The 23,679-nt window shown below is 37.3% G+C and overlaps 2 protein-coding genes across 10 annotated transcripts in view; both read left to right on the plus strand.

Annotated features, from left to right (window-relative positions):
- Window positions 1-14,324, plus strand: part of LOC106182044 (uncharacterized) — a 17,769-nt gene extending 3,445 nt beyond the window's left edge. Inside the window, exons 7-19 of the mRNA XM_087008732.1 lie at window positions 4,356-4,489; window positions 4,677-4,849; window positions 5,091-5,234; window positions 5,551-5,746; window positions 6,357-6,496; window positions 7,247-7,336; window positions 8,219-8,308; window positions 8,783-8,872; window positions 9,554-9,706; window positions 9,944-10,202; window positions 10,502-10,671; window positions 10,974-11,963; window positions 12,150-14,324. Of these exons, the coding sequence (XP_086864858.1) occupies window positions 4,356-4,489; window positions 4,677-4,849; window positions 5,091-5,234; window positions 5,551-5,746; window positions 6,357-6,496; window positions 7,247-7,336; window positions 8,219-8,308; window positions 8,783-8,872; window positions 9,554-9,706; window positions 9,944-10,202; window positions 10,502-10,671; window positions 10,974-11,963; window positions 12,150-12,394 (2,874 nt within the window). The 3' untranslated portion in view covers window positions 12,395-14,324. The remainder of the gene's footprint in view (window positions 1-4,355; window positions 4,490-4,676; window positions 4,850-5,090; window positions 5,235-5,550; window positions 5,747-6,356; window positions 6,497-7,246; window positions 7,337-8,218; window positions 8,309-8,782; window positions 8,873-9,553; window positions 9,707-9,943; window positions 10,203-10,501; window positions 10,672-10,973; window positions 11,964-12,149) is intronic.
- A 3,300-nt stretch (window positions 14,325-17,624) lies between these two features.
- On the plus strand, window positions 17,625-21,032 carry LOC106163712 (uncharacterized). 9 transcript variants are annotated; one of them, XR_015333362.1, is made up of 3 exons: window positions 17,625-17,914; window positions 18,147-18,235; window positions 19,093-21,032. XR_015333362.1 is itself a non-coding variant. In XM_087007935.1 (3 exons), exons 1-3 carry the CDS (start codon window positions 17,870-17,872, stop codon window positions 19,198-19,200), a joined length of 246 nt encoding a protein of 81 aa, XP_086864061.1. In that variant the 5' UTR covers window positions 17,625-17,869; the 3' UTR covers window positions 19,201-21,032. The 9 variants fall into 9 exon arrangements, 8 of the variants coding, with proteins under 8 accessions (XP_086864061.1, XP_023931591.1, XP_013396831.1 ...); XM_087007935.1 differs by having other exon boundaries at window positions 18,147-18,239; XM_024075823.2 differs by having other exon boundaries at window positions 18,147-18,222.
- The last annotated feature ends 2,647 nt before the right edge of the window (window positions 21,033-23,679 follow it).

A 23,679-nucleotide genomic window follows, 5' to 3' on the forward strand; every position in this document is an offset into this window, starting at 1 on the left:
TTCACTTTTTTCAGCATATATGCAGCACCGATAACATGATAAGTGGAAAACCGTTTCACCTTTTGGCTTGAAACTTACAGAACTGATGAATATTAGTAATACGCAGGTCAAGTTCGAAAATTGGCTTGATTGGAATATTTTTACAAATTTTAAGTTATGCTGTTTTTTTCCATTATTCAGCATATATGCAACACTGATAACGCATTTTAAGGAAAACCAATCAGCCTTTTGTCTTGAAACTCACAGGAGTGATCAGTCTGACTAGTATACAGATCAAGTTTGAAAATAAGCTTGATCAGTTAAGTTTTGATGAAGTTATTAGCCCTTTTGTATATAAGTGTTTTTTCTTCAGATTTAATTATTAGGCATGTTGACAGTCTCATTACGGAACTAATTAGATATGAAAAGTGTTGTTTTGGCATTTTCTGCTTCTTAACAATATTGTTAGTTGATTATATAAAAATGACGGTACACCTGTGCCAAAAATGGAAAGGAACTGATATCATTGCAGTTCGCCATATTCAATCATTCACTAAGTTAAGAATCTCAGAATGGAGCAAGTTGGACATTTAAATTTGTTATGTTGATATATTTCCTTTGACAACATAATTTTTTAATTGATCATATAAATATGACAGTAAATAGATTATTTTGTTTTATGTAAAAAAGGTGTTGAAAATGGAAATAAGCTCTTTTCAATACAGTTTTCTCTTGTTTAGATTTTGGGAATTTTCAAAGTGTGACTCTGAACTCTATGGGCTTGACACATTTTCTGAATATCCATTTTATCATTAAAAAAATGATGATTATTAACTTATTATACTGTTAAGCATTGTGTAATATTGCATCAAAATTAAACAAAACCCTATTTTGGGCACTGCCTCCGTAGTGACTGTGAAAGGAAAACCATGTCACTTGCTCTTTTCACACTTATAAGAAAGAAACATAGGACTTAAATACAGCCTCAGTTGGAAAATCTGTCTCATTAGTTAATTTTCTGGAAGTTTTGTGAAAAATTATATCTTTCACATACTGGAAATTTCAATGTGGGACTTAGATCTTCCTTGGGCATGAAGTCCAGTGGTAATCAAATTCTCTTAATGTCCATGTTTTTAATAGTAGATATTACTAAAATTTATGGTATTTATACAGTTAATCATTATGTAATGTTGCATCAAAACTGACAAAAAACCTTCTATGTGCACTGCCACCATAATGGCATTAACATTATGGAAAGAAAACTGTAACTTTCTATTTTTACAACTAGTCTTACAAGAATGATTCTTAGGATTGACATACAGGTCATATTAGCAAACCAGCTCTATTAGATTATCATTTTTATTAAATTTATGCATTTTTTTGTGAAATTTTCATTTTTCTCATTCTGGCACTTTCTAAGTATAATCTTGAACTCTGATGGGCCTGAAGCCTTATGCTTTTACTTTTGTCGGTGTTACCTGTTGTGCATAATTAAAATTTGATGTTGACTGTGCAGTTAAACATAATGTATTATTGCATCAGAATTGGTAGTCTCCTATTTTGTGCATTATTGTTTTGTGCTTTTCTTAAGGTGTGACTTATGGGCCTGAAGACCTTTGAGAGGGTCAGTCTGTAAATTTCCCTTGGGTATCACTAGGCTAATTTCAGAGTTATAATTAATTAAATTAAAATAATTTGCCTAATTAATAGGCCATTAAATGAGATTACATAAAGCACACTTGTTGATGTTTCCCTGTAATCTCCCAAAGGTTAAGCTCTCTGCTAGATCAATAATAACGAAGCAGTGATAATTATGCAGGCATGGCCAGAAATGTGCAGCATTTGCGCGATACGCGAGGGCGCAACAGTAGGGCTTCAAGTGAATCATCTAACCATGGTAACAAGGTAGTTCATGGTAACAAGCGTCTGATATGTGCAGAGAAGTTTATTATTATAATATATATTGTTCTTATTGTTACATTATTTAATCTAACTCTGTTTCCAAGTAGTAACTATACTGTACCAAGTCAGGTACTGATGATGTACAGAGGTCATATATTCCAGAATAAGCCATTACCACTGATTTATAACTTTCATTTTTGTTTAATATGTTATTCATGAAAGAGTTCATGAAAGATTATTTTAATTTGTTAAATCGTGATCTTATTCTTTTTATATTCAAATAATTGAATACTGTGGGTAAAATTGGTCTTCCACTTCTTATTTGCATTTTTCCTTTACTACAAGATTATTTTGGAACAGTTGCAGCATTAAAAATTTAAATAAATAGCAATTTAAAAGAAGAATTTTGCATAATTATTAAATGATGATAGGAATTTTGGATTAAGAGATTAGTTAAATACTGAGTATTGATATGGTCAGTCAATTTATGTAGAATCTGATAATATGATTGAACATACTGATTGAATTCTTGGCCTTGCACTGGGCAGTTTTACATTTGTGCCAAGTGCTCTTTTTGGACTCCATTGTACAGTGGTAAAAAATCTTCAATTGCCATGAAATTTTTTAATCAGACTCTGTATGTTACTGCTATCAGTTGGTGCTATCGGCAACGAATTAATTTCCCTTTGTTTCTGAGTGAATCTACCGTCTAAAATTACTATAACTGAAAATATTTGCGTTTTGCTGAGAGTAGTCTAGGCAATATACGGCAAACTTCTTAGTACGTGTGTACAACAGAATTTTTTTAAAAACCCTAGCGATATTTGGTCAGGAGTTGCTTGAAGCATAGCACAGCGTTGCTGTCTAGCGGCATCAGGCCGTTAGTTTGTCAATTCTCACGAATTACCCACGAATCGCGAACCCATTCATTTTCCTATGGCAATCTAGCAACTCATTAAAAAGGCACGCATGCGCAGTGGGCTAGGCGTGACGTCATGCAGTGCATTTCTGGGGATGTAAATTTTGTTCAATATTGCAAATAAGTTATATATATATATATATATATATATATATATATATATATATATATACACACACTGTATATATATATATATACACTATATATATATATATATATCAAACTCAAAGATTAAAAGTTTGAATAGCAGCTTCATTGGAATTATATTTACCTTTGCCAAGGAGGTTATGTTTTCACCCCTGTTTGTCTGTCATGAACATAACTCAAAATGTTATGGACCAATTTTGATGAAATTTTCAGGAACTGTCAGAAGTGGGTCAAGGAGGACAATGATTAGTTTTTAGTGGTGGTTCGGATTAATAATCTATCAATAATCAATAATAATCAAAAATTGCTGCCTTGGCAGAGGCCTGCGCTCTCAGAGTGCTTTTCTAGTTTTGTTATGTTTTCCTTATTAATTTTTTCTCAAACACTGACATCTGCACATTTTCTGTATTTTCTGTGTTTCCACATAAGCAGTTGTATTGGTTTTTATGTCTTTAAACATTATGTAATATTATTTTATGCACTGTCATAATTTTTCAAATATTGGGACTTTCATCGTGTGAATTTGAACTCTCATGGTCCTGAAACTGTAATCTTATTGAAGGGGTGGATTGAGACCATCTTCTGGGTCTTCCAGAAGATGGTCAGGTTTTTAAGTTTATATTGACTGGTATCTATTTTTTTTTCTGTTGGAAGACCATCAAAATGGAGGATGGATCAACATAGATTCTTTGGAATACTGTCAGAAAATATATCTGGGTCCACTCCTGTTATTGACTATGTTACCTGTTGTGCATGATTAAAATTCGGTGTTGACTGACAGTGCTATTATAAGCATTATTTTTTATTGCATCAATATTGACAAAATGACCTATTTTGCATTTTTATTATCTGTTTTTTGTCTGTACATTTGACAGCTTTGCTGCCTTGTTGAAATATAATATGAAAGTCATATTATGATATTGAATCAGTTGTTAATATTTGGTTATGATTCACAGTATAACCACAGTTGCCAGTGTGACATGTGCCCGGATGGTAAAACTAAAAAGGTGATCACTGATGACCCTTCTCAGCCTGCGTGTCCATGTCACTGTGCGGACGGTTTGCCACGGGAGATGAACGCAGACGTGTGAGGTACAGAACATGTACATATTCAGAAAATAAAAATGGTGTATTTATGTAAATTTTCATGAAGATTTAAGTAGAGAATTTGTTAATATTATGGTTGAATCGAATTATTTCTATGCGCAGTGCAATCCAGACATCATTGTTATCATTTTAATTATGTTTCAGAATAATGGAACCAAGGCAAAACGTTAATATTTTAGTGAATTTTTGTGTACAACTTTAACTGTCTTAATGCTTTTGACATCCGTATATCAATCGATCTTGAGACCATATTTTTCTGTTATTATATTTCTGCCCATTATATCAATGTGTATTTTTCTAGTGTGGCTGTGAGTGTCCAAATGGCGGTTATGGTACGGTTAAACCTGATGGTGGCTGTCATTGTTCATGTGAATGTAAAAACTGCCAGAACTCGGTTATAGCTAGTGATGGAACGTGTTACTGTCCGAATGATATGTGAGTATATTGCACCCCACGTAGAAGCATAGACAGGTATATACTTATATTGATGAACGTGGACACCTGTTGTAGTCTGTAATTTATCGAATTTGCTTGTAATGAGGGAACTGTTTACAGGTACGTGTTATAAGTCTCTGAACTATTGAAGTCATCTGACTTGAATGTCTAGTTTTCGCTTCTACAGCTGCCCGGTGTGTGACTCTGCCTACGAGCCTGTGTGGGAAGACTGTCGTTGTGTTTGTCGTGAGAAGACCCAGTGTGGACTGTACCCTGCCTGTGTACGAGGTCGACGTGGAGGGCAGTGTGACCAGCCGGACTGTGAGCCATGCAGTTTTCAGACAGACAACGGGTTGCAAGGTGAATCGCCCCAAATTTAAGTGTAAATGCATCATAGGCTGGCTTGAATTTACATAGCAAAATAGACATTCATTTTCAATTTGTTATTTTTCTACAATTGTTTTCCTTCAAATTATTTATCATTATTTCTACTTCATTATTTGTTTGTGTCTTATGTCTGCTAAATGGTCTATAAACTAGCCTCTGAATTCATACAGTCAGATAGAACCTTTATATTACAAACACCCCTACTGTATTTCAGAATGTTTCGGCAATGGTGTTTGCACCCCTCAATCGTACTTCTGTAGCTCCAGGTGTGTGTGTTCCCAATTCTGGACCGGCGTCTGTTGTAATGTCAGAATACCAAGAAACATGGGAGGTGTTCCTCACTTACAGACAGCAGATGGTGGGTGAACATCGTCAAAATTGCTCAGCGAATTTAAATCACTTTATCTTTAGACATGTTTTTCAAAATGGAAAGGCATAATATACTGCGGTTCTTTGAATCACATTTGTAACATACGTGTATATTTTAGTGTATTAATATTATTTTTCTATACAATTCTTCGGCAGTTTAGTGTGCATCGATGTTTATTTCCTGATTTAATCATAGCGTCTCGAAAAACAAAGGAAAGTAATCGTTGTGAAATGAAATAGCCGTTGTGCACCATGTTTGCTAAAGTAATGGTATAACTTGCTGTATGAATTCGTTGTTTCCTAAGGTATATCCTACGACTACCATGGTATTGGAGAGTTCTGGGACTGTATGAGTACAGCTAACGACTTTGGCGTACAAGTCAGGTTCTTCGGCTATAAACAAGCATCACTGGTCGGTGACGCCGCGGTCAAGGTCGGCCACAGTGTGGCCACCATTACTACACCGGCCAATGCTACTGAAACCACTCTTCCTACTTTAAGGTGAATTGGGAATATAGAAAGTGTACTAGTAATATCCCGCACGAAAACGAAGTAGATACTCCAGCGCAGTAGACTACTGCAATCATACTGCAAACATGCTTCAAATCTGCTTTGATTGGGGAGCTAATTAGCATATTTGAAACATGCTTCTATCATGCTGCTAATCTACTGCATTAATGCTCCTCCTCTGTACAACCCTATGTAATTTTTGAAGTAGAATTGAAGTAGACTCTACTGCATTTCTACTGCAAATATGCTCCACACCACTACTGCGTTAATGCTTCTTTACTACTTCGATACTACTGCATTTTCGTGCGGGATTGCCTTTGAATAATATGACATTAAAATCCGGAAAGAAACAGCATGATGGTTGCGCTTGTTTTATCAATCACATGGTCAATGAAACGAATGGATGTATTGTTTTAATATTTTTAAGATATCATTATCAAATGATCGTTATTGTAGACGTCTAACTACACGTGCCATGTACCTCACGGTAATATAGAAAAGAAACCGTCTTACTACTATACATGTGCCATGTAACGCTCGGTCATATCTGGCATATAAAACACATATACGTACGTTTAGATAACAATTCTTTTTTACTCAGAATTGACGGGCTAGTCCAGAACATAACCAAAAACAAGACAAGATTGACGCTTAACAATGACACCGTCACTGTAGATATTGCTAAGGTCAGGAACAATGCCACTGGTGCCGTGATGATGATTGCAATCCAGTATGACACCGGTATGTATATTGTTATATGTATGTTCTCTCACCCTAAGGCGTGTAATTTGAAGAGAATATGCTCATACACTATTGTCATAGGATGTGATGTAGGCTGTGAGTTGATAACTGGTATGTGTTCCGCTGTATAAAGAGCGACAGAGCCGCAGGAGCTGGGAAGGGGGCGGGGTACGAGGGATTAGCTACGTATTTCAACCATGGTAGTCCTAGGGGCAGAACGAATGGTTTTAGTGACTCTGTAAACGTCTTTAAGACGTCACTTTCTCCAACCAAGAAACATATGAGCTAGGTGAGTATTAATATATAGAGAACCTCTAACACCACTCCTTGCCTTATCTGCCTGAATTAAATAAATATTAATAAATATACCGTATCAAAACGTTAACATACTTTGTACATGTGCAGATTCACACCACATCAGACCATTATTATTATTACTGCTTAAACAGTCTGTTAGCACGTAGAGAGTTGGAATAATAAATATGAGATATATAAATATAAATACACAGTGGCACAATCAGATATAATAACTGATTGATAAAACTGAGGATATTAAAAATCGTAAATAAAAGTCTTTGTGCGCATGCGTTACCATTCTTTATTGACTTATTTATAAATATCCGTGTTATTTTGTGTTATTTTAACTGCTGAATTAATATCCTTTGCTAGAAATATACAATAACATGCAAACCTGCATGCATATACAACCACATCTGTGTCTGTAGCCTCATAATATAACGTTATTGCCAGGTTGTCCTGGTCAGTGTAATGGTAAAGGGAGGTGTGTGAACAGCACTTGTCAATGTAACGACGGCTGGACTGGAACTGACTGCTCTACAGGTAGGTTATATGTCACCCTGGACAACATCCTACATAGTAGGCTTGTTTAGGGGTCAAACGCTGCAATTTATAGTCTAACTTGGCATGAATGATCCTTGGGCCAAAAGAAAAAAATATCCATACGCATAAATTATGCAAATTAGGTATCAAAATATAATGTTTCATATTTCCATCACTTTTTTACCAAAAAAAACGTGTAGATTATCAAACCTGACTAAATTAGGAAAAAAGAACCCATTTTCGACATTATAGAAACAACTTGGGGTCATTTTGTGCCTCATGTAGATTTGACATATATCTTAGCAATAAAATATTTAAAGATACATACAAAGTCAATTTTGTCATAAAAACCAACCGAATGCCAGCATATAGTTTCAGGTAGTATAACTAAGAGAATTACCAAAAGGCATTGTTTAATTTTACCCGAAAGTGATGTTTGGACAGATTTTTCTGCTAGCATTCTATGCTGTATGTCAATGGGGCAGAAAAGTAGGTCACGAAAGTAGGTTTAATTGACAACCAAAAATTTAAAGAAAGGAGCACTCTAAAGCTCTTTTATGGTTGATTGGGTGATTTATTCAGTTTATCCCTTTGCATGTCGAATTTATTAGAGTCGTAGAAGAAACTAGTAGAAGTGGTTTACATGTGTTACTGGGAATCCGCGCTCCACCGATGCTCGGTTCGTATGTACCTTTAGGGTTTTTTTAGATATTTTTTCCACTTTTTTCCACTTTGTTTCTAAAATGCGTTTGACAAAATCACGTTTCTAAATATGTATGAAACTGTGACACACACAGATAGTGTTTTTATATAAATTTAGATATGTTTTGAATTATAATACAAATGACAATACTTACGCCAATATCACTCCGGTTCATACAGGTTCCTGTGGTGCCTGCGTCAATGGTGTATGTGACAGCGGTTTCTGTGTGTGTACTGTGGGCTGGGAAGGGACAGCCTGTGAACAGAAAGGTAACTGTAAGGAACTCACAAATCACCCGTTAACTGTATGCACTCGATTGCTCTTCTGGGGCACTCTATTTTGTATGAAAGTTACAGTTTTGTACTGTAAAGCATTTTTTTTCTCCTATCGCTCGCCACGCCTCACCACCTCACATTCCTCTGAATGCTGTGACCTGACCAGCATCAGTCTTATTAATTAACAAATGTATTGCAGTCAGAACTTCAAGTCTTTTATTTTTCGGTCACGTAGAGACATGTAAAAAGCATATAGAAACAAGCAGTTATGTCGAGAAGAGTTAATTAAAAAAATATTGTGTTTGATAGAAAGCTTCATACCATTGCATCAACAACACATGAGTAACGCTATAATATCAGTTTACAAGTGTATAGAAGAGGGATGTGTGTGATGCATAGCGTAATGTGTCGTACCACACATTACTTAGTTTCCGAAAATGTACTAATGACTTCAATGCTCTATTCCAGCTACGTGTCTGTATGTGAATAACTGCACTGACGAGGACCACGGTGTGTGTTACAGGACCAACAGGTGTCGCTGTTTACCAGGATTTGTGGGTATGTATTGAGGACCAAGGCGTGTGTTAATACAGGACCAACAGGTGTCGCTGTCTACCGGGATTTGTGGGTATTAATTATGGACCACGGTGTGAGTTACGGGACCAACAGGTGACGCTGTCTACCAGGATTTGTGGGTATGTATTGAGTACCATGGCGTGTGTTACAGGACCAACAGGTGTCGCTGTCTACTAGGATTTGTGGGTATGTATTGAGGACCATGGTTTGTGTTACAGGACCAACAGGTGTCGCTGTCTACCAGGATTTGTGGGTATGTATTGTGGACCACGGTGTGTGTTACAGCACAAAAAGGTGCTGCTGTCTACCAGGATTTGTGGGTATGTGCGGAGGACCATGGTATGTTTTACAGGACCAACAGGTGTCGCTGTCTACCAGGATTTGTGGGTATGCATTACAATAAGGATTAACTTTCGTGTGCTTTCAAGGCAAAGGGCAAAATCTTCCAGAAGTCGAGCGCACACTAAGGCTAATCACCCGAGGAGGCTTGTCATTTAGTTGATGTGAGTGCATTCAGTCCCAAGGCAGTTGGATCGATCTAAGTAAAAAAAAGTTTATTGGAAACGCACCCTACATATATATATATATATAATTGTACGAAATTTCTGTGGCAAAAAAAAAACACGAACTAATTTACCCACGTTTTCAATTCTGTACATTTAGGTAGTGACTGTAGCATCGTTGCAACTTGTTTCAACGTGTCTGAATGCTCCAGTCACGGGGTCTGCGTGGACTTCGACGTATGCAAATGTGACAGCGGATGGGCGGGGCCAAATTGCACAGAGTTTTCTTGTGAACGTCTGGCGGCTTGCTCAGGTGTGTTGTTCATAGGAGAGATTTTTACCATTATTTTTACGTGAATGATATGAAAAAAAGGGGTGCATTTGAGAAAGTACACAAATACAAAAATACAAAACGTTTTTATATAATTCGACATGTAACAATATGCGATAGAATAAAGCAGTACTATACGATATGCTATTATACATCACTGTCTTATGTATTATCATCAGTAGTTCAATTATAAGAATGTTGAAGCATGTACCTTTCCAGGCCACGGTCAGTGTAAAGGATATGACGTATGCAGTTGTGACAATGGTTGGCAAGGAGACAGCTGCGCTCTGCCAGACTGTTCTTCAAATAATGACTGCTCCCTACACGGGGTGTGTACGTCACCTCACACGTGCACGTGTTATGACGGTTACCATGGTGAAAACTGCACCGCAGTGAAAAATTGCACATCGTTAAATGACTGTAGTGGCCACGGTATATGCGCTGCCTTAGAAGGGAATGATACGGCTGTTATGTGCAGGTATGGTACTTTTCGTTACCTTCAGTTAGAGGTGGCAGGCGTTTGGTTATATATATCATAATAACAGAAATCCCACAGCAATTGTCTACGATAGTGAAATGTAACAACGGTTTTTAAAATATGTTTGGTGAAAGCTTAGGCTGGGTCTATTTATGACACTTAAAATAAGATGATATTAAAATTGTTATTATAATTTTTACAACTGGCCCTATGACAAATTTAGAGAATTTCAGAGGGAGGAAAACAGTACATGTATTTATGATTTTATTTTCTCCCTTCAAAAATTATATTTGTAACAGGTGTTTTGAAGGCTACCATGGCGACACGTGTGACGCCGTCTCATGTTCTACTGTAAACAACTGTTCAGGACACGGTGCGTGTTTGGAGCCCAACCTCTGTAACTGTGACACAGGCTTCGGGGGAAATGACTGCTCTAATTTCTCATGTGAAGCTCTTGGATACTGCTCTGGTAATAACTGTATAACTCAATACATACCCACAATGTCATAATATATGGTTGTATATTTATTCTAACTGTGCGTCTTACCTGTTTATTTTCAAAGAGAAAGCGTTAAAAACATCCACTTGACCAGAAGATAACTGCCAGTAATGCGTTCATTGGGAGTTTGCACACGATTGCATTGTCTTAGTGTGGAATAAACTAGTTTTAAACAAAGCCATAAGTTTATGTGTTAGATCTGCAACGATTGTATTTGTTCATCTCCCTATTACGCTATGTGACATACTTGTGTTTATCTTTCCTCTATGCAGGCAATGGACAGTGTGTATTATTGGACACGTGCTTGTGTTCTGCTGGCTGGCTGGGTGAACGCTGTGACGGGCCCGTCTGCCGTGATGTGGCCAACTGCTCTGGTAATGGAAGTTGTGTCTCGCCTAACCAGTGCGAGTGTCTGGATGAATACGACGACGTCGACTGTTCTATTAGAATTGGTTCGAACTATCACAGCCCAAAGTTTGCATACAACTGGTACAATGGCACTGTGCCGGAGAATGCCCCACCAGGGACTATTATCGTGCTTCAAGAGAACATTACCATGATTAACGCGACAGACTTAGATACAGGGCGAAATGGCAAACTTGAGTATACTTTCTCTGGAAGCAACGGAGCGGAGCGGTTCTTCAACATGGACAGTCAGGGACAGTTATCAGTGGTAGCCAAACTGGACTACGACAGTCTTCCGCAGGAGTTCATTATGACAGTAGTGGCATCTGACAAGGGCGTACCGCCCAAGAGTGCTGCCACCAAGGTCGCCATCATTGTCCAAGACGTCAACGACAACGCTCCACTTTTCCAGTTGTTTGGTTTTCCAGAGATTCCAGTGAATGCCAGTGGCGAGCTAGGACGAACGGTAGGGCGGTTCCTGGCCACAGACAAAGACAGTGGGTCGTACGGAACGGTTCGACACTCTATAACCAACGAGAGCAACCCTGATGCTGTATTTGCTGTCAATGAAGACACCGGAGAGCTGATCGTCGTGCGTTTCCCAGCCCAGTATCGATATGACCTTACCATTTTGGCGGAGGATGGAGGAGAACCACCAAAGTCCGCCATCTTGCCTGTTGTTATTTCTGTCTACGGACACCTTGTTGAGGAACGAAATGATACAGTCGTTGTGAACCCTACGACTAACACCGTAGCACCGGTTTCCACTACCCTTGGGAGTTCTTCAACCACGGGCACCCAGGGTGAAGTGACAAGTGGTGAGACAGTACCATCGCCGAAGACGACGACAACACAAGGTATGTTACAGTAGCTCAAAACAATGACCAAGTTAACATGTATGAATTGAATCCCGCTTTTATCTAAACGAATACAAACACCTGATAAAAAGTTAGTAATTTCCACACCCGGTGATTGGCCTATAGGCTAATAGGGTAATTAGGGTAATTTTATAATGATACGTTTTTATATTCCCTATATTTCAGCCACTGTGGTAAAGTCCCCACAAGAACCATGGTACCAGACGGTGGGCTTCAAGGCCGGCGCAGGCGCAGTGGGCGGAATGGTGGCACTGTGCCTAATTGCTGTTATTGCCTATCGCTGTGTCTGGGGACAGAAATATAAAGTCAGCTCAATGCCAGAGCATCCCCGTAGGTCGCCCCCCATGGCCTACACACACCAGATGACATCTATCGGGGCAAACAAATACAGGAGACATCCGCAACATTGAGGACATTGATGCCTCGGCGGATAGTGAGAACGAGACCGACTTCGCTTCATTTCCACCTGGGAGACATGCTTTTAGCAATCAGGCATTCACTTAGACAATGTTTTATTTTCTCAGATATTATAAACAATGCTTTAGATGCAAACACTAAAGTGCTGATGACAATACATGCGATATCTGATCTGTGCCGGCTTTGATTTTGACATATGAATGTTAGATGCGCAGATCCAAGAAAACTAGGAAAATTATTTGGAAATGAAATGAATGTTTTGATTATTACGGTGCTTCAAGATAATAAATTTGTGACAAAAAAGAACAGCAAATGATTAAAATTACCAGAACGGTTTAAAATATCAACTTAAATTTACAAAGAAATCCTGAGAAATTAATGGTAGTCAAAATTAGGAATTATTAATTGGTCATAATATATTAAGGAAGAAACGCTGCTAGTTTACTTACTGCTTGCTGCATTAATTGTGATATGGTTGGATCACGGAACAACAAGAATAATTCCATGCGTTATTATCAGTTACATACGGGACCAACTGACATTTAAAATTTTTATGATTTTAATTTATTAATATTGAAATTTCCCCAATTATGAAATTTTCAAAAAGCGTAAAACCCACTGGTACTGTTTTTGTATCATATAACCTACTGCTTGTTCAGTGAGGTCACACAATGAAAGTCATTGGTTGTTGATTGAAAAATCAAATAAATAGTTCACTTAGTGCAGGCAAAATATACCCTTTGCTTGAATTAAAATGCTCAACCTCGAATAACATTTAAAAACCCCGTGTTAATCCCCTACACCCCACCTTGGCAAACTCATTGCATGAAAGTGGTAGGTTGTCATAGATCCCTCTTAAAATAAAGTTCTAAATAGCCTCATACAATACTTCTCAATGCTAATCATTCTGTAGTATTTTAGTGGGAATCGCCTTAATTTATTATAAACAGTAGACAGCACAGCTTTGTTACTTTAAATTAAGTCCCCTTTACACTGGCCGGCGTCATTTCAGCGTCCCTTCTACAATCAATAATGTTGTCAAGAAGCTCAATTGTCGCCAAAGCAATTAAATCCTGTCTCAGTGTAAATGCTTCTTCGTCCCTTGTGCCTTCTTTGAACGACCGAATATAGGTTTTACTGGTAAAACAGCGAGCGACCTGTGCGTCCACTGGAGCTATCCGCCTACCTCCCCTGTGCGTCCCCTGCACAACCTACGGGGTTCAAGGATTCATTACGAACCCTTCGTTAAGTTCTCTGTACCTTCATCGACGTTTAGTGGCTGTCATTCTTAGATATTTCTGCCTCCTGCTAGACCGATAAACGATGCTTGAACGTTCTGTGTGCGAAGCGATCACAGTGTGTGCTTTGAGCGTCCAACGGCAACCTGGCACGTTTTATGGTCGCTGTCTAGTGTAAAGAGGGTTTTACTCACAAGATCAATTAACAATATTGCAGATGTATATCTGACGATTCACGAAACCCCCAGACTTCGCTTCCATAGTTCAGGTTCGGTAAAACATATGCATCAAAGAGAAAAAGTTGTTTCTACATTTGAGAGTACGTCTCTACTGATATTGTTACTACCAACATTGCCTTACTTCCCTGATCAGCTATGGCTTTCTGTGTGGTGAGGAACTTTCCATTGTGATTTAATAATAACCCTAGGAACGGAAAACTATTGGTTATCTTGATATTTCCTGTGCAGAGAACAACTCAAGACAACGCTACGAATTCACTAATATCTTTTATTTGAATCCGACTCAGTCGCCCCCTCAGCCGAATATAGCTTTTTTGTGGCCGCGTTAGGAAATATTGAATAGCGTTTTGTAATATGAGAATGCAAAATTCTTTAAGTAAATAGAGTATAAATATTTGTAGATTGTGTGAAAAGGAGAGTCGATGAATAAACATTACAAAGCTCCAGACTGTTGTCGTCATTTCTCACTATAACATGACTATTTATCTAGAGACATCTGCGAGTATCTGTGAAAAATCAATCTGTCGACTGGTAGAGGGTACCATGACAGCAGCTACAGTACATAAGAACTTTTCAGAATTCTATGTTCTAAACAATTTCTTTGATAAAAATTTACAGATTTTGTAAAAAGAGGAAGAACGATTATATTTCCTAGGGGATAATGTTTGCAAATAGCAGGAACAAACTGGACTGTTACAGATGTATTCTTGAAAGACTGCCCCTTGTGACAGGAAAAAACAAAGAATGAAGTCATGTACACAACAGGGTGGAGCTAGGTGTCATCTTCAAGACAACATTACTTGAAGAAATTCCGGAATGAATGCATAGTGAAACTTCTTTAATTTTTTAAAAAAGATTTTCCGAAAAAGAGGAAGAAAGATTATATTTCCTGAGAGGAAATGCTTTCAAATAACAGGAACAAACACGCTCGGCTGTCACCTTGATTGGATAGTAAACGATTGTCGTAAAATCGCTAAATGATATTAAAACCGGGTGCATAAACTTGAAAACCACCTACAACAACCTTGGACTGCCACATTAATCCAATACAATGCAAACATAAACTATAACAAGTGGTTAAAGCCTTTAAACCGAATGTCGTAAAGTCCCCATATACCTCCATAGAGACAATAAAATAGAATGAGCTTCTGAAACAAACCTGATCCAGTTCCAACAGAATAATCGAAATAAAATACTGCCGGGCATCGGAGCGGCCTAAAACTTGGCACGCTTACCGCTAATACTGCAGGCTACATCATTCCGTCGCTCGTTTGTAAATTCCGTGCATGGCATACGCACAATCAAACCGTAAAAAACAAATTCTCGGGGTGTCGTTGGCCAGGTCCACTCTAACCTACCATTACGAAAAAGAAGCCATGCCATTGGACAATGCGACCTCTGCGGTTACGTCATTTCCTGAATTGGATTGTTGCGTGGACCTAGCCAACGACACCCCGAGAATTTGTTTTTTACGGTTTGATTGTGCGTATGCCATGCACGGAATTTACAAACGAGCGACGGGATGATGTAGCCTGCAGTATTAGCGGTAAGCGTGCCAAGTTTTAGGCCGCTCTGATGCCCGGCAGTATTTTATTTCGATTATTATGTTGGAACTGGATTTTTCTTGTTTCAGAAGCTTCTTCTATTTTATTGTCTCTATGGAGGTATATGGGGACTTTACGACATTCGGTTTGACGGCTTTAACCACTTGTTTTAGTTTATTTTTGCATTGTATTGGATTAATGTGGTAGTCCAAGGTTGTTGTAGGTGGTTTTCAAGTTTATGCACCCGGTTTTAATATCATTTAGCGATTTTACGACAATCGTTTACTATCCAATCAAGGTGACAGCCGAGCGTGGGAACAAACTAGACCGTTACAGATGTATTCTTGAGTCTCTTGTGACAGGAAAAAGAATAAAGTCATGTAGATGAAAGTAATAAAGAACAATTTTCAATAATTAATTTTAACAATACTTACAAAGTTTGAAAAGATTTAGAACTTTATAAAGTATATTTCTATTTACTGTCATTCCTTAATACGACCAAAACCTCAGATTTTTTTTTTTTTTTTTTGTCTCTGCGTCTGCTAGTCCCACAATTGACGTTTGTTTATATAACCCGTCAATCAAGCAGTTATTACTTGATGGGATCTGTCAAAACTGAATGATTTGATTGGCACGTTGTCGATCAAATGGTGAAGGAAGCTGGAACTTTGCATGTTCGACAACTGTAGATTTCAACAACGTAATGATTTTGATTGAAGTTTGTTTATAAAACTCAAAGTCGTGTGCGTTTGACAGCTTCCGTCAAAATTGAATTAAACCGTATGAGTTTGATAGGCACCTGTCTATCACAACACTTTTGTTGCTTTTAGTTAGTAGAAAGCAAAGTTCATTTTTCCATGCAGCTCTATTAAGTCTCAATTCCTACCAGTCCTGATAGGTACGTCTCGACAGATACGTCTTGACAGATAACGGGACCCGATACTTCTATGTCGCCATACCTATAAACCCATTTACCGATAAGTGCACGTACCGATAGATTAATTAGACTAGAGTCTGCTTTTGAAAATGCTATCTAATGGTGTCACCTTATTTATTTTTAATCAATTAAAATTATTTCTTGTAATTAAACATCAATTACCATTACCTGAGGGCCATGGGGAAGACAAAAAATTAATTTACTATGTTTTATCCTCAATAACTATTTTTTGTAAATAAATAAATAAAAACTTAGCTTTGTTATTTATTATAAAAAGCATTATATTTACCCCACGACCTTGAATTTTGATACGGATTACCGTACAGACCTTGACAGCGTTGCTAGCTCTCAAATGTTACTTCATTCTTCAGTAAGACTTGTGCTGTGTGAAAAATAAACATACGGAGACATTTGCGCCCAAATATACACTAAGCTACATAAAAACATGTAATTTGGTCATATTAATTTTGAAAGTTCCCTTTCAGAAAATACGTCCTGACTCTGAAATACTGGTAAAGACCGAGAACATGCGTTTTTGTGGCGTCTGGACTGGTAGTTTAATTTGGTGCATGGGGGGAGGGGGGGGGGAGTAATATCTTCAACTTTGTAAAAGTGATCTTCTAACAGTAGGTAGTTGAATCTGAAGTTTCGATGCAAAGGTAATTGAAACATTTGACAGTATTGTTCCTACGCTAGTTTTCACAGCCCCATACTAGGCTGCCATTGGGTATTTTCCTTACCTGTGAAAGCCACTATTTACTTCCCAAGATGCGTGAAACGTTCATTTTATTTAGCGTGAAGCACCCCATTCCTGTGACTCGTACATGCGGCTTTTTACTCTCCGTTATTCGTGAAAGAAAGACGCTATACCCGGTGATTCGTGATACGTGATTTTTGACGAGCATTTTCAGTGAAATCTGAATAAGGTTTTATTTACTGTGTTTTGTGAAATGATAATTTTTTCCCGTGAATTGTGATCACCCCCCCCTCAATGGTACCCTCTCTGGGCTGTATCCTCCCAAGGGAGGTGAGAACATTTACACCTAGTCTGAGTCAGTATTAGTTTTTTATGTACTTTATAAGAACATCTGTTAAGTCAATCCTAGCTGTGACAGCTATAGTTAACTAAGCTGTACTCACTCTAGGCCCTTATGAACGCTGTCACTAATTTTAACGTTCTATACAAATAGGGTAAACAAAAAACGCATTTTGTCTTCTCTAACACAATCGGTACAGATGACTTTTTTTTTTTGGGGGGGGGGGGGTGAAACAGAGCCAAATAATTTGATATCAAACTTAACGGTTGATAAGATGTTATTATTTTTGCCATTATGGTGGTAGAAAGCCTAAATCACCATCCAGGTATTAGGACCCCTTGCGCCATATCAAATAACAAAAACAAGTTTAAATCGAAACTTGCGTTCAAAAAGAGGGTGCCCTGTACATTATTATGTAATACAAGTGAGCATTTCGGTGAGAGGTGTTCAGGTAGAACCAAGGTCAGTAGAAGATGGAGAAGACAGAGGTTCTTGGTACGTTGCTGCAATTTCCACATGTAGGCCAAAATTTAGCACAGAAAATTACAGGAAGCTGACGTAGTATTACATAGATGTTATAAGATAACGCCGTGTATTTTGTGTAGACGACGTTTACCCAAATGATGCGTTTCGCACAGGGACATTTTAGTCCTTATGACTGTGTGAACATTGCACTTATGTCTAATACACTCTAAATTAGAATTTCAAAATCAGCTCTAAGTTTGAATGATTTATTTTCTGTAATTTCAGAGAAGGAACGCACTTGACAATGAGGAAGTGAGAGGCTTATTGCCGCTGTCCAAAGGTCTGAACAAGTTCTCAACAAGTAAGACGACTGGGCAGGTATCTACATTTTCCTAATTGATTTATTGGCGAGGTCACTGGCCTGTTTTCAAAGTATCAAAAATGTAATGTTTATAAAAGTAAACTTCATACAGACAAGTGCACATTCATTAATAAGATGTTGAACTATTGTGTCACTGCATTCCTGGAAACGACGGGACGAGGCTGGGGAGGTGAGGGGTGGGGGTGGTGGACTAGGCTACAGTGTCCCTCCCTTAGTTTAAGAGGTATCCCTTCTCCCTCACAAAATAACAAATCAAAACAAGAACAAGAACAAATCAAAAGCGCAAAAAAATGCGCATGGCACGAAACTAGACGAAATCCAGTTAATGTATCCTCGTATCCTCGCCCCCTCCCCCTAAAAACCCTGGCTTGGTCAGAGAAAATGTGCCTAGATAATGTCTTTTTTTAGATCCTGTCAATTTTATACTAATTGGGCCCATCTGCCAAATGTTTTCATTCACTGGCTTTCATGTCCGTGAATATCTCCGTAATCCGTGCACCTGGGGCCCGTATCTCGAAAGCATCGCGCATTGCGACCGTGCGCAAGCGTTTCGATTCCATATCTCGCCCATACTCGTCCCATATAATACATTGTAGCCTCTATTTGATATAGCTATTCGCAATACGCGATGCTTTCGAGATACGGGACCCTGGTCTTTTCACATGACATATTACGTAAAGAAGGATGTTGTCATTAAACAGTGTGCACACAGTAGAAAAGAATAGGGATGGCACAATAGTGTTTTGTAAACATAATATTGCATGTGTTCCAGAATAGCATGCTGTAAAGATATACACATACTGCTTCATCAAACTGTGTCGTGAATGTGATTTTCTTCGTTTATTTCAGTGGCTCCCAACTTCTGTTTACCGGGTGATTGGATGCGTCGCCGATCAAAGACATCAAATTCATGTTGGACATCGCCCGCGCCCATGCCAAGATTGTCTCGCTTGTTGAAGTTTGTCTTGTAGTTTATTTGCAGGGTAGACATTCGATATGAAATGTAATCTTTGCCTTGGATAGTAATATTCTGCATAAAATGTGTATAAAAATAATTGTTGCACGCAGCAAGAATTTTTTAACGAAACTTCTGATCAGAGAAAAAGAAAGAAATGGATATCGTCGATATATATTATAGATTTGTTTCTAAATCGTAGTACACCACTCTATCCGCTCATATCGTTTCAAGTATTTTATTTATTATGTATATTTATTATTGTGTCAGGAGGAGGTACCCATCAGTTCTCAAACAAAAATACGGCACTTTTTGGAGTTCACCTTTAACAATATAATTCTAATGCAAAAAGTATTTGCTGAAGTGATGGATGAAAACAAAAATGATAGTTATTATTATTATTATAAGGCGATTTTAGGTAGAGTACTGTTCCAGCACTATTGATTTTCTAGTTGAAGGTAAAATTTTTCTGTGGGCAAATCTTCAGTTAGCCACTTACCTGTGCATTTGAGGATATTTTAAATATTTATTTTGAATTGAATTGAATTCTGAGAAATTCCAAGAAGAAAAATATCTCAACTTTATTACATGTTGAGAGACAAACGGTTACATATATTGACCGTTAAGTTTGAGAAAAGAACAAGTTGTTAATTTAACTTAACTTACAAACACTGTACTTCAAGTTATAATGATTCGGATATTACAGCTTTATGAAAAAGATTAAATTTGTCCACGTGATTCCAGAATTGCCCATGTATAAGAAACGATCCTTTTTTTTTAATTGTGGATATACGTTTGTGACGCATGTTAAGAATGAACTTACTTTGGTTTCGGTGTTTTGATATTTTTGTCTGATCAGTGACAGATACACATTTTCTGTGCTGGGAGGGGTCTAAAACAATGTTAAGAAAATGAAACCAGGGGAGAAATAGGGATTTTCACGAAATTACTGCGCATTCGTTATTGCAGGAAGGGAATATATGTCACCCACTTGATAAAATTGCCTCTTCTTAGGGCCACCCAAATTTATCAGCATTGCATGAGCTAATTTGTGAGTTGCTCGACCTTTTGTCAATATCGCAAAGCAGAAATGTAAGTGCTCTCCTGAAAAACTTCTTTGTTCATATGCATAAAAATATCTATGTAGGATTGGCATTTATCATAACCTTTACATTTTTTATTTCGAAAATTCATCATGCAATTCAAATTGATTGCTTCAGCCGTCTCAAAAAGTTGGGGGGGGGGGGGGGTAGAGTAACTTTGTTCGAAGTGCTTTATTGATTGATATTTCTTTAGCCGAGAGGTGATTGAGAGGAAAAGGTCAGCCCAGCACATCTTGGGGTACTTTTGCCAATTGTTTTCATGATCACTGAACACCGGAGACCAAAGTAAGGGTATTAGCATTTATGAATTAATGAATCTTAAGTCACCATTTATTTATTTATTTATTTTTTGCGTAATCATTTCAGCTTTGTTTGCATATTTTTCTTGAATTGCTTCGACTAGAATAAGCTTGGAAATTAACCATGTTTTTATGCCGTTCCTGATTCGCATGCTGTGCAAATTTAAGTTTTCGCTCAGTCTTGCCATTAACCTACCAATATCAAGGATGTAATGAAATGAAAACAAAATAATGTAAAACACTCGATTCTTAAAAATGACTGTTTTTGTCTACCTTTTTCTGTGCGAGAATCAGCACGACGGCTTAGAACAAGGTGTGCGTGAGTGCGAGTGCACGTGAGGGGAAGACACCTATATGTATTTTGGAATTTCGATATCATTCACACAACTGCAATTGGACACTTTGCTCCTCAATGAAATTAGTAATCAATTATGAACGCCAACTTTTAACGAAATTTGACAAGTACGATATAATTTCAATTTATCTACCAGTCCTGGTCAATTTTTTATATGAATTTTGATTTGGTAAGAATTATGTCGAAATTCTCTTTTATATAAATAAAAAAGAATTCGTTGTTTGAGCGGCAATTTCCAAAGTGCATAAAATCCTTTATATGTGTTAGTTAGTCTACTATCTGGTAGACTTCTTGTATTTTTTTGTAAAAGCATAATTTATAGATTTTTTTTTAGAAATTAGATGCTATTATAATGATAGTTGTCAACGTAGAAAAACGTAATTTCACTTATTTTGTTTTGTATAAAGCTTTGTTGAATTTACTTGGAATTTGTTGAAACAATAAATAATGAAAATAATGTACAGATATTTGTATGTTGAATTCCCTTTCATTTTTCACCTTCTGTTCCCTTTAGCTCTATTCGAACTCTCGTTCTCCAGTGCACAAGTCTGTAGTCTTACCTATAGAGCCTCTTGTATTAGTTTACCTTGCTTATTTGAATTTTTTTTGCAAAAGGTAATTTGCTGGGACCCAGAAGCGCCAGGTTTCGAACTTGGGACTTTTTGACTCAGAGGCAAGCGCGTTACCTACTCCTCTAACTGTTCCCACCCACCCTCCTCGGGAAGACTTTCCTCTTATAGTGACCAAAGGGAAATTTCTGTAAAGCCCCTTGAAAAGTATTCAATGATTTCCAAGTACCCGAACCAGGAAACGAACCCAAACCCGAGGGGTACCACTGAGTCAATGAAATTATTGTAGTAACCAAAGTTAACTTCTAATATATCCCAATACATTAAAGAAATTTTAGAAAAGTAAGACAAGTTCAAAGCCCAACCCCAGGTTGCCGCTGAGAAACGCAACCGTCAAAGTAATAACTAAGACGTTTTGTGTATTTGGAAAGTCTTTATTCAGTGCCAAACAACTACGTATTTATTATATTTAAGCATTTTAGTGTAAAACTACCAAGTTTAAGAACACTTAAATCACTATTTAATCACTTTGAATATCCGTAAGACATGCATGTAAGACAAAAGTTATATCTCAAAGGCGTAACATATACAACAAATATATTACATTTCACCAATAAACGGTCAACTTAACTACTCGTTCATGGTATGGTGTTATCAATATCTACAAGCATTTAAAAAAAATTCAGATCAAATTTGAGAAATTGACAGTAATTAAAAGGATATATAAAGCAGTTCATCAATTATCACACAACATGTGTGCGTCACTGACTAATAAGATCAATAACTTGTGACTATTTCTATATTTACATGATTTATTTGATTTATTATTACTATAGCATAAAACATGAAAAAGGGAACATTTCATGAAATTACTGTCAGAAAAATATATCAGTAAATTGTTGTAACTTCCAAATGATCTTTCAAAACACTCACTTTTGTCTTATGAAAAAAATGACGATCTCGACGATCAAAAGTTTCCATATTTGTGCATACTTTATTCGCACGACAACGTAACGCCAAGTCACCACTCGTTACCTTGCTGGTACTTTCGCCCTAAAAAGTTCGGAAACATTGTTATTTTGAATAGTTACAAAATAACCATTATTATTTTTTAGGTAAATATTTTAACGGTAAATATTTTTACGGTAAATATTTTAACGAAATATTGTTGGATAATGAACCCACCATGTGTTTATCTTTATTTCCACAGATTTTCCCAACACATTACATTTTTTTTATTATTGAAAAACAATTTCACGTTTCCGAACTTTCTTGGTCGCGTGTATAATATCCAACAATCTCCCAGGGCCACTGAATTCATGTGCACTTTTCTCTGACGTACGCAGGACAGAAAAGTCCCATCGTTTAACTAGAAACATATCTGTGAAAACGTGTATCAAGTTAAAAATCAATCTATGGCCCTGGTAGAGGGTAATCATTATTGTAGTACCATTTAACAAAGGCCACGGCGGCAAACTTGAAGGTCTTACGAGAATAGAGCACGTTGAAAGGCATAAGGGACAGATATCTTTACTGAAATAAACCAAACCTGTATCTGACGACCACGCAGTCTTAAACATGTCATGTTTCTAGTTGCTTTATTTTAAAGATATCAACAGAACGATTAACATTTGTTTGAAACAGTATTTTGCGCTATCAGTTCGCCCCCTATGCCTTGTAGGGTTTACATTGTTGGCCAGTGAAGCCACAATATTTAAAGCTCCCGTCACACAAAAATCTCTACAGTGTAGCTATAATTCAACTTATATATTCAACGGACTGAAATAGTACAACTGGACTAGTGACTTATATATTCAACGGACTGAAATAGTACAACTGGACCAGTGAAATCGTGCCGAAATTAGAAATGGAAGTGTAATACTTATACAGCATACCTACTGTCTGTTATGCTCTTTTTATTTCGACCTCCAACCGCTTACTACAAATATTTACATGTCAGTAAATAGGAATTTAAATGGAGAGATTCCACAGCATTTCCCCTTTTTTTGATTGCTTCTTGTACGTCTTCAACTGACGATACTTTTTCAACTAACGAAGTCCGAAATAGTTTTCATTTCCAGAGGACGTCGTGATAAGGTGAAGTTATGGAGGAAGCAAAATGTTGTGGAGGAAACACTGGGGAGTGGCCAAACCA

This window comes from Lingula anatina, chromosome 3 (assembly GCF_051362555.1).
Source record: "Lingula anatina isolate TDL-2025a chromosome 3, LinAna3.0, whole genome shotgun sequence".
Lineage (NCBI taxonomy): Eukaryota > Metazoa > Brachiopoda > Lingulata > Lingulida > Lingulidae > Lingula > Lingula anatina.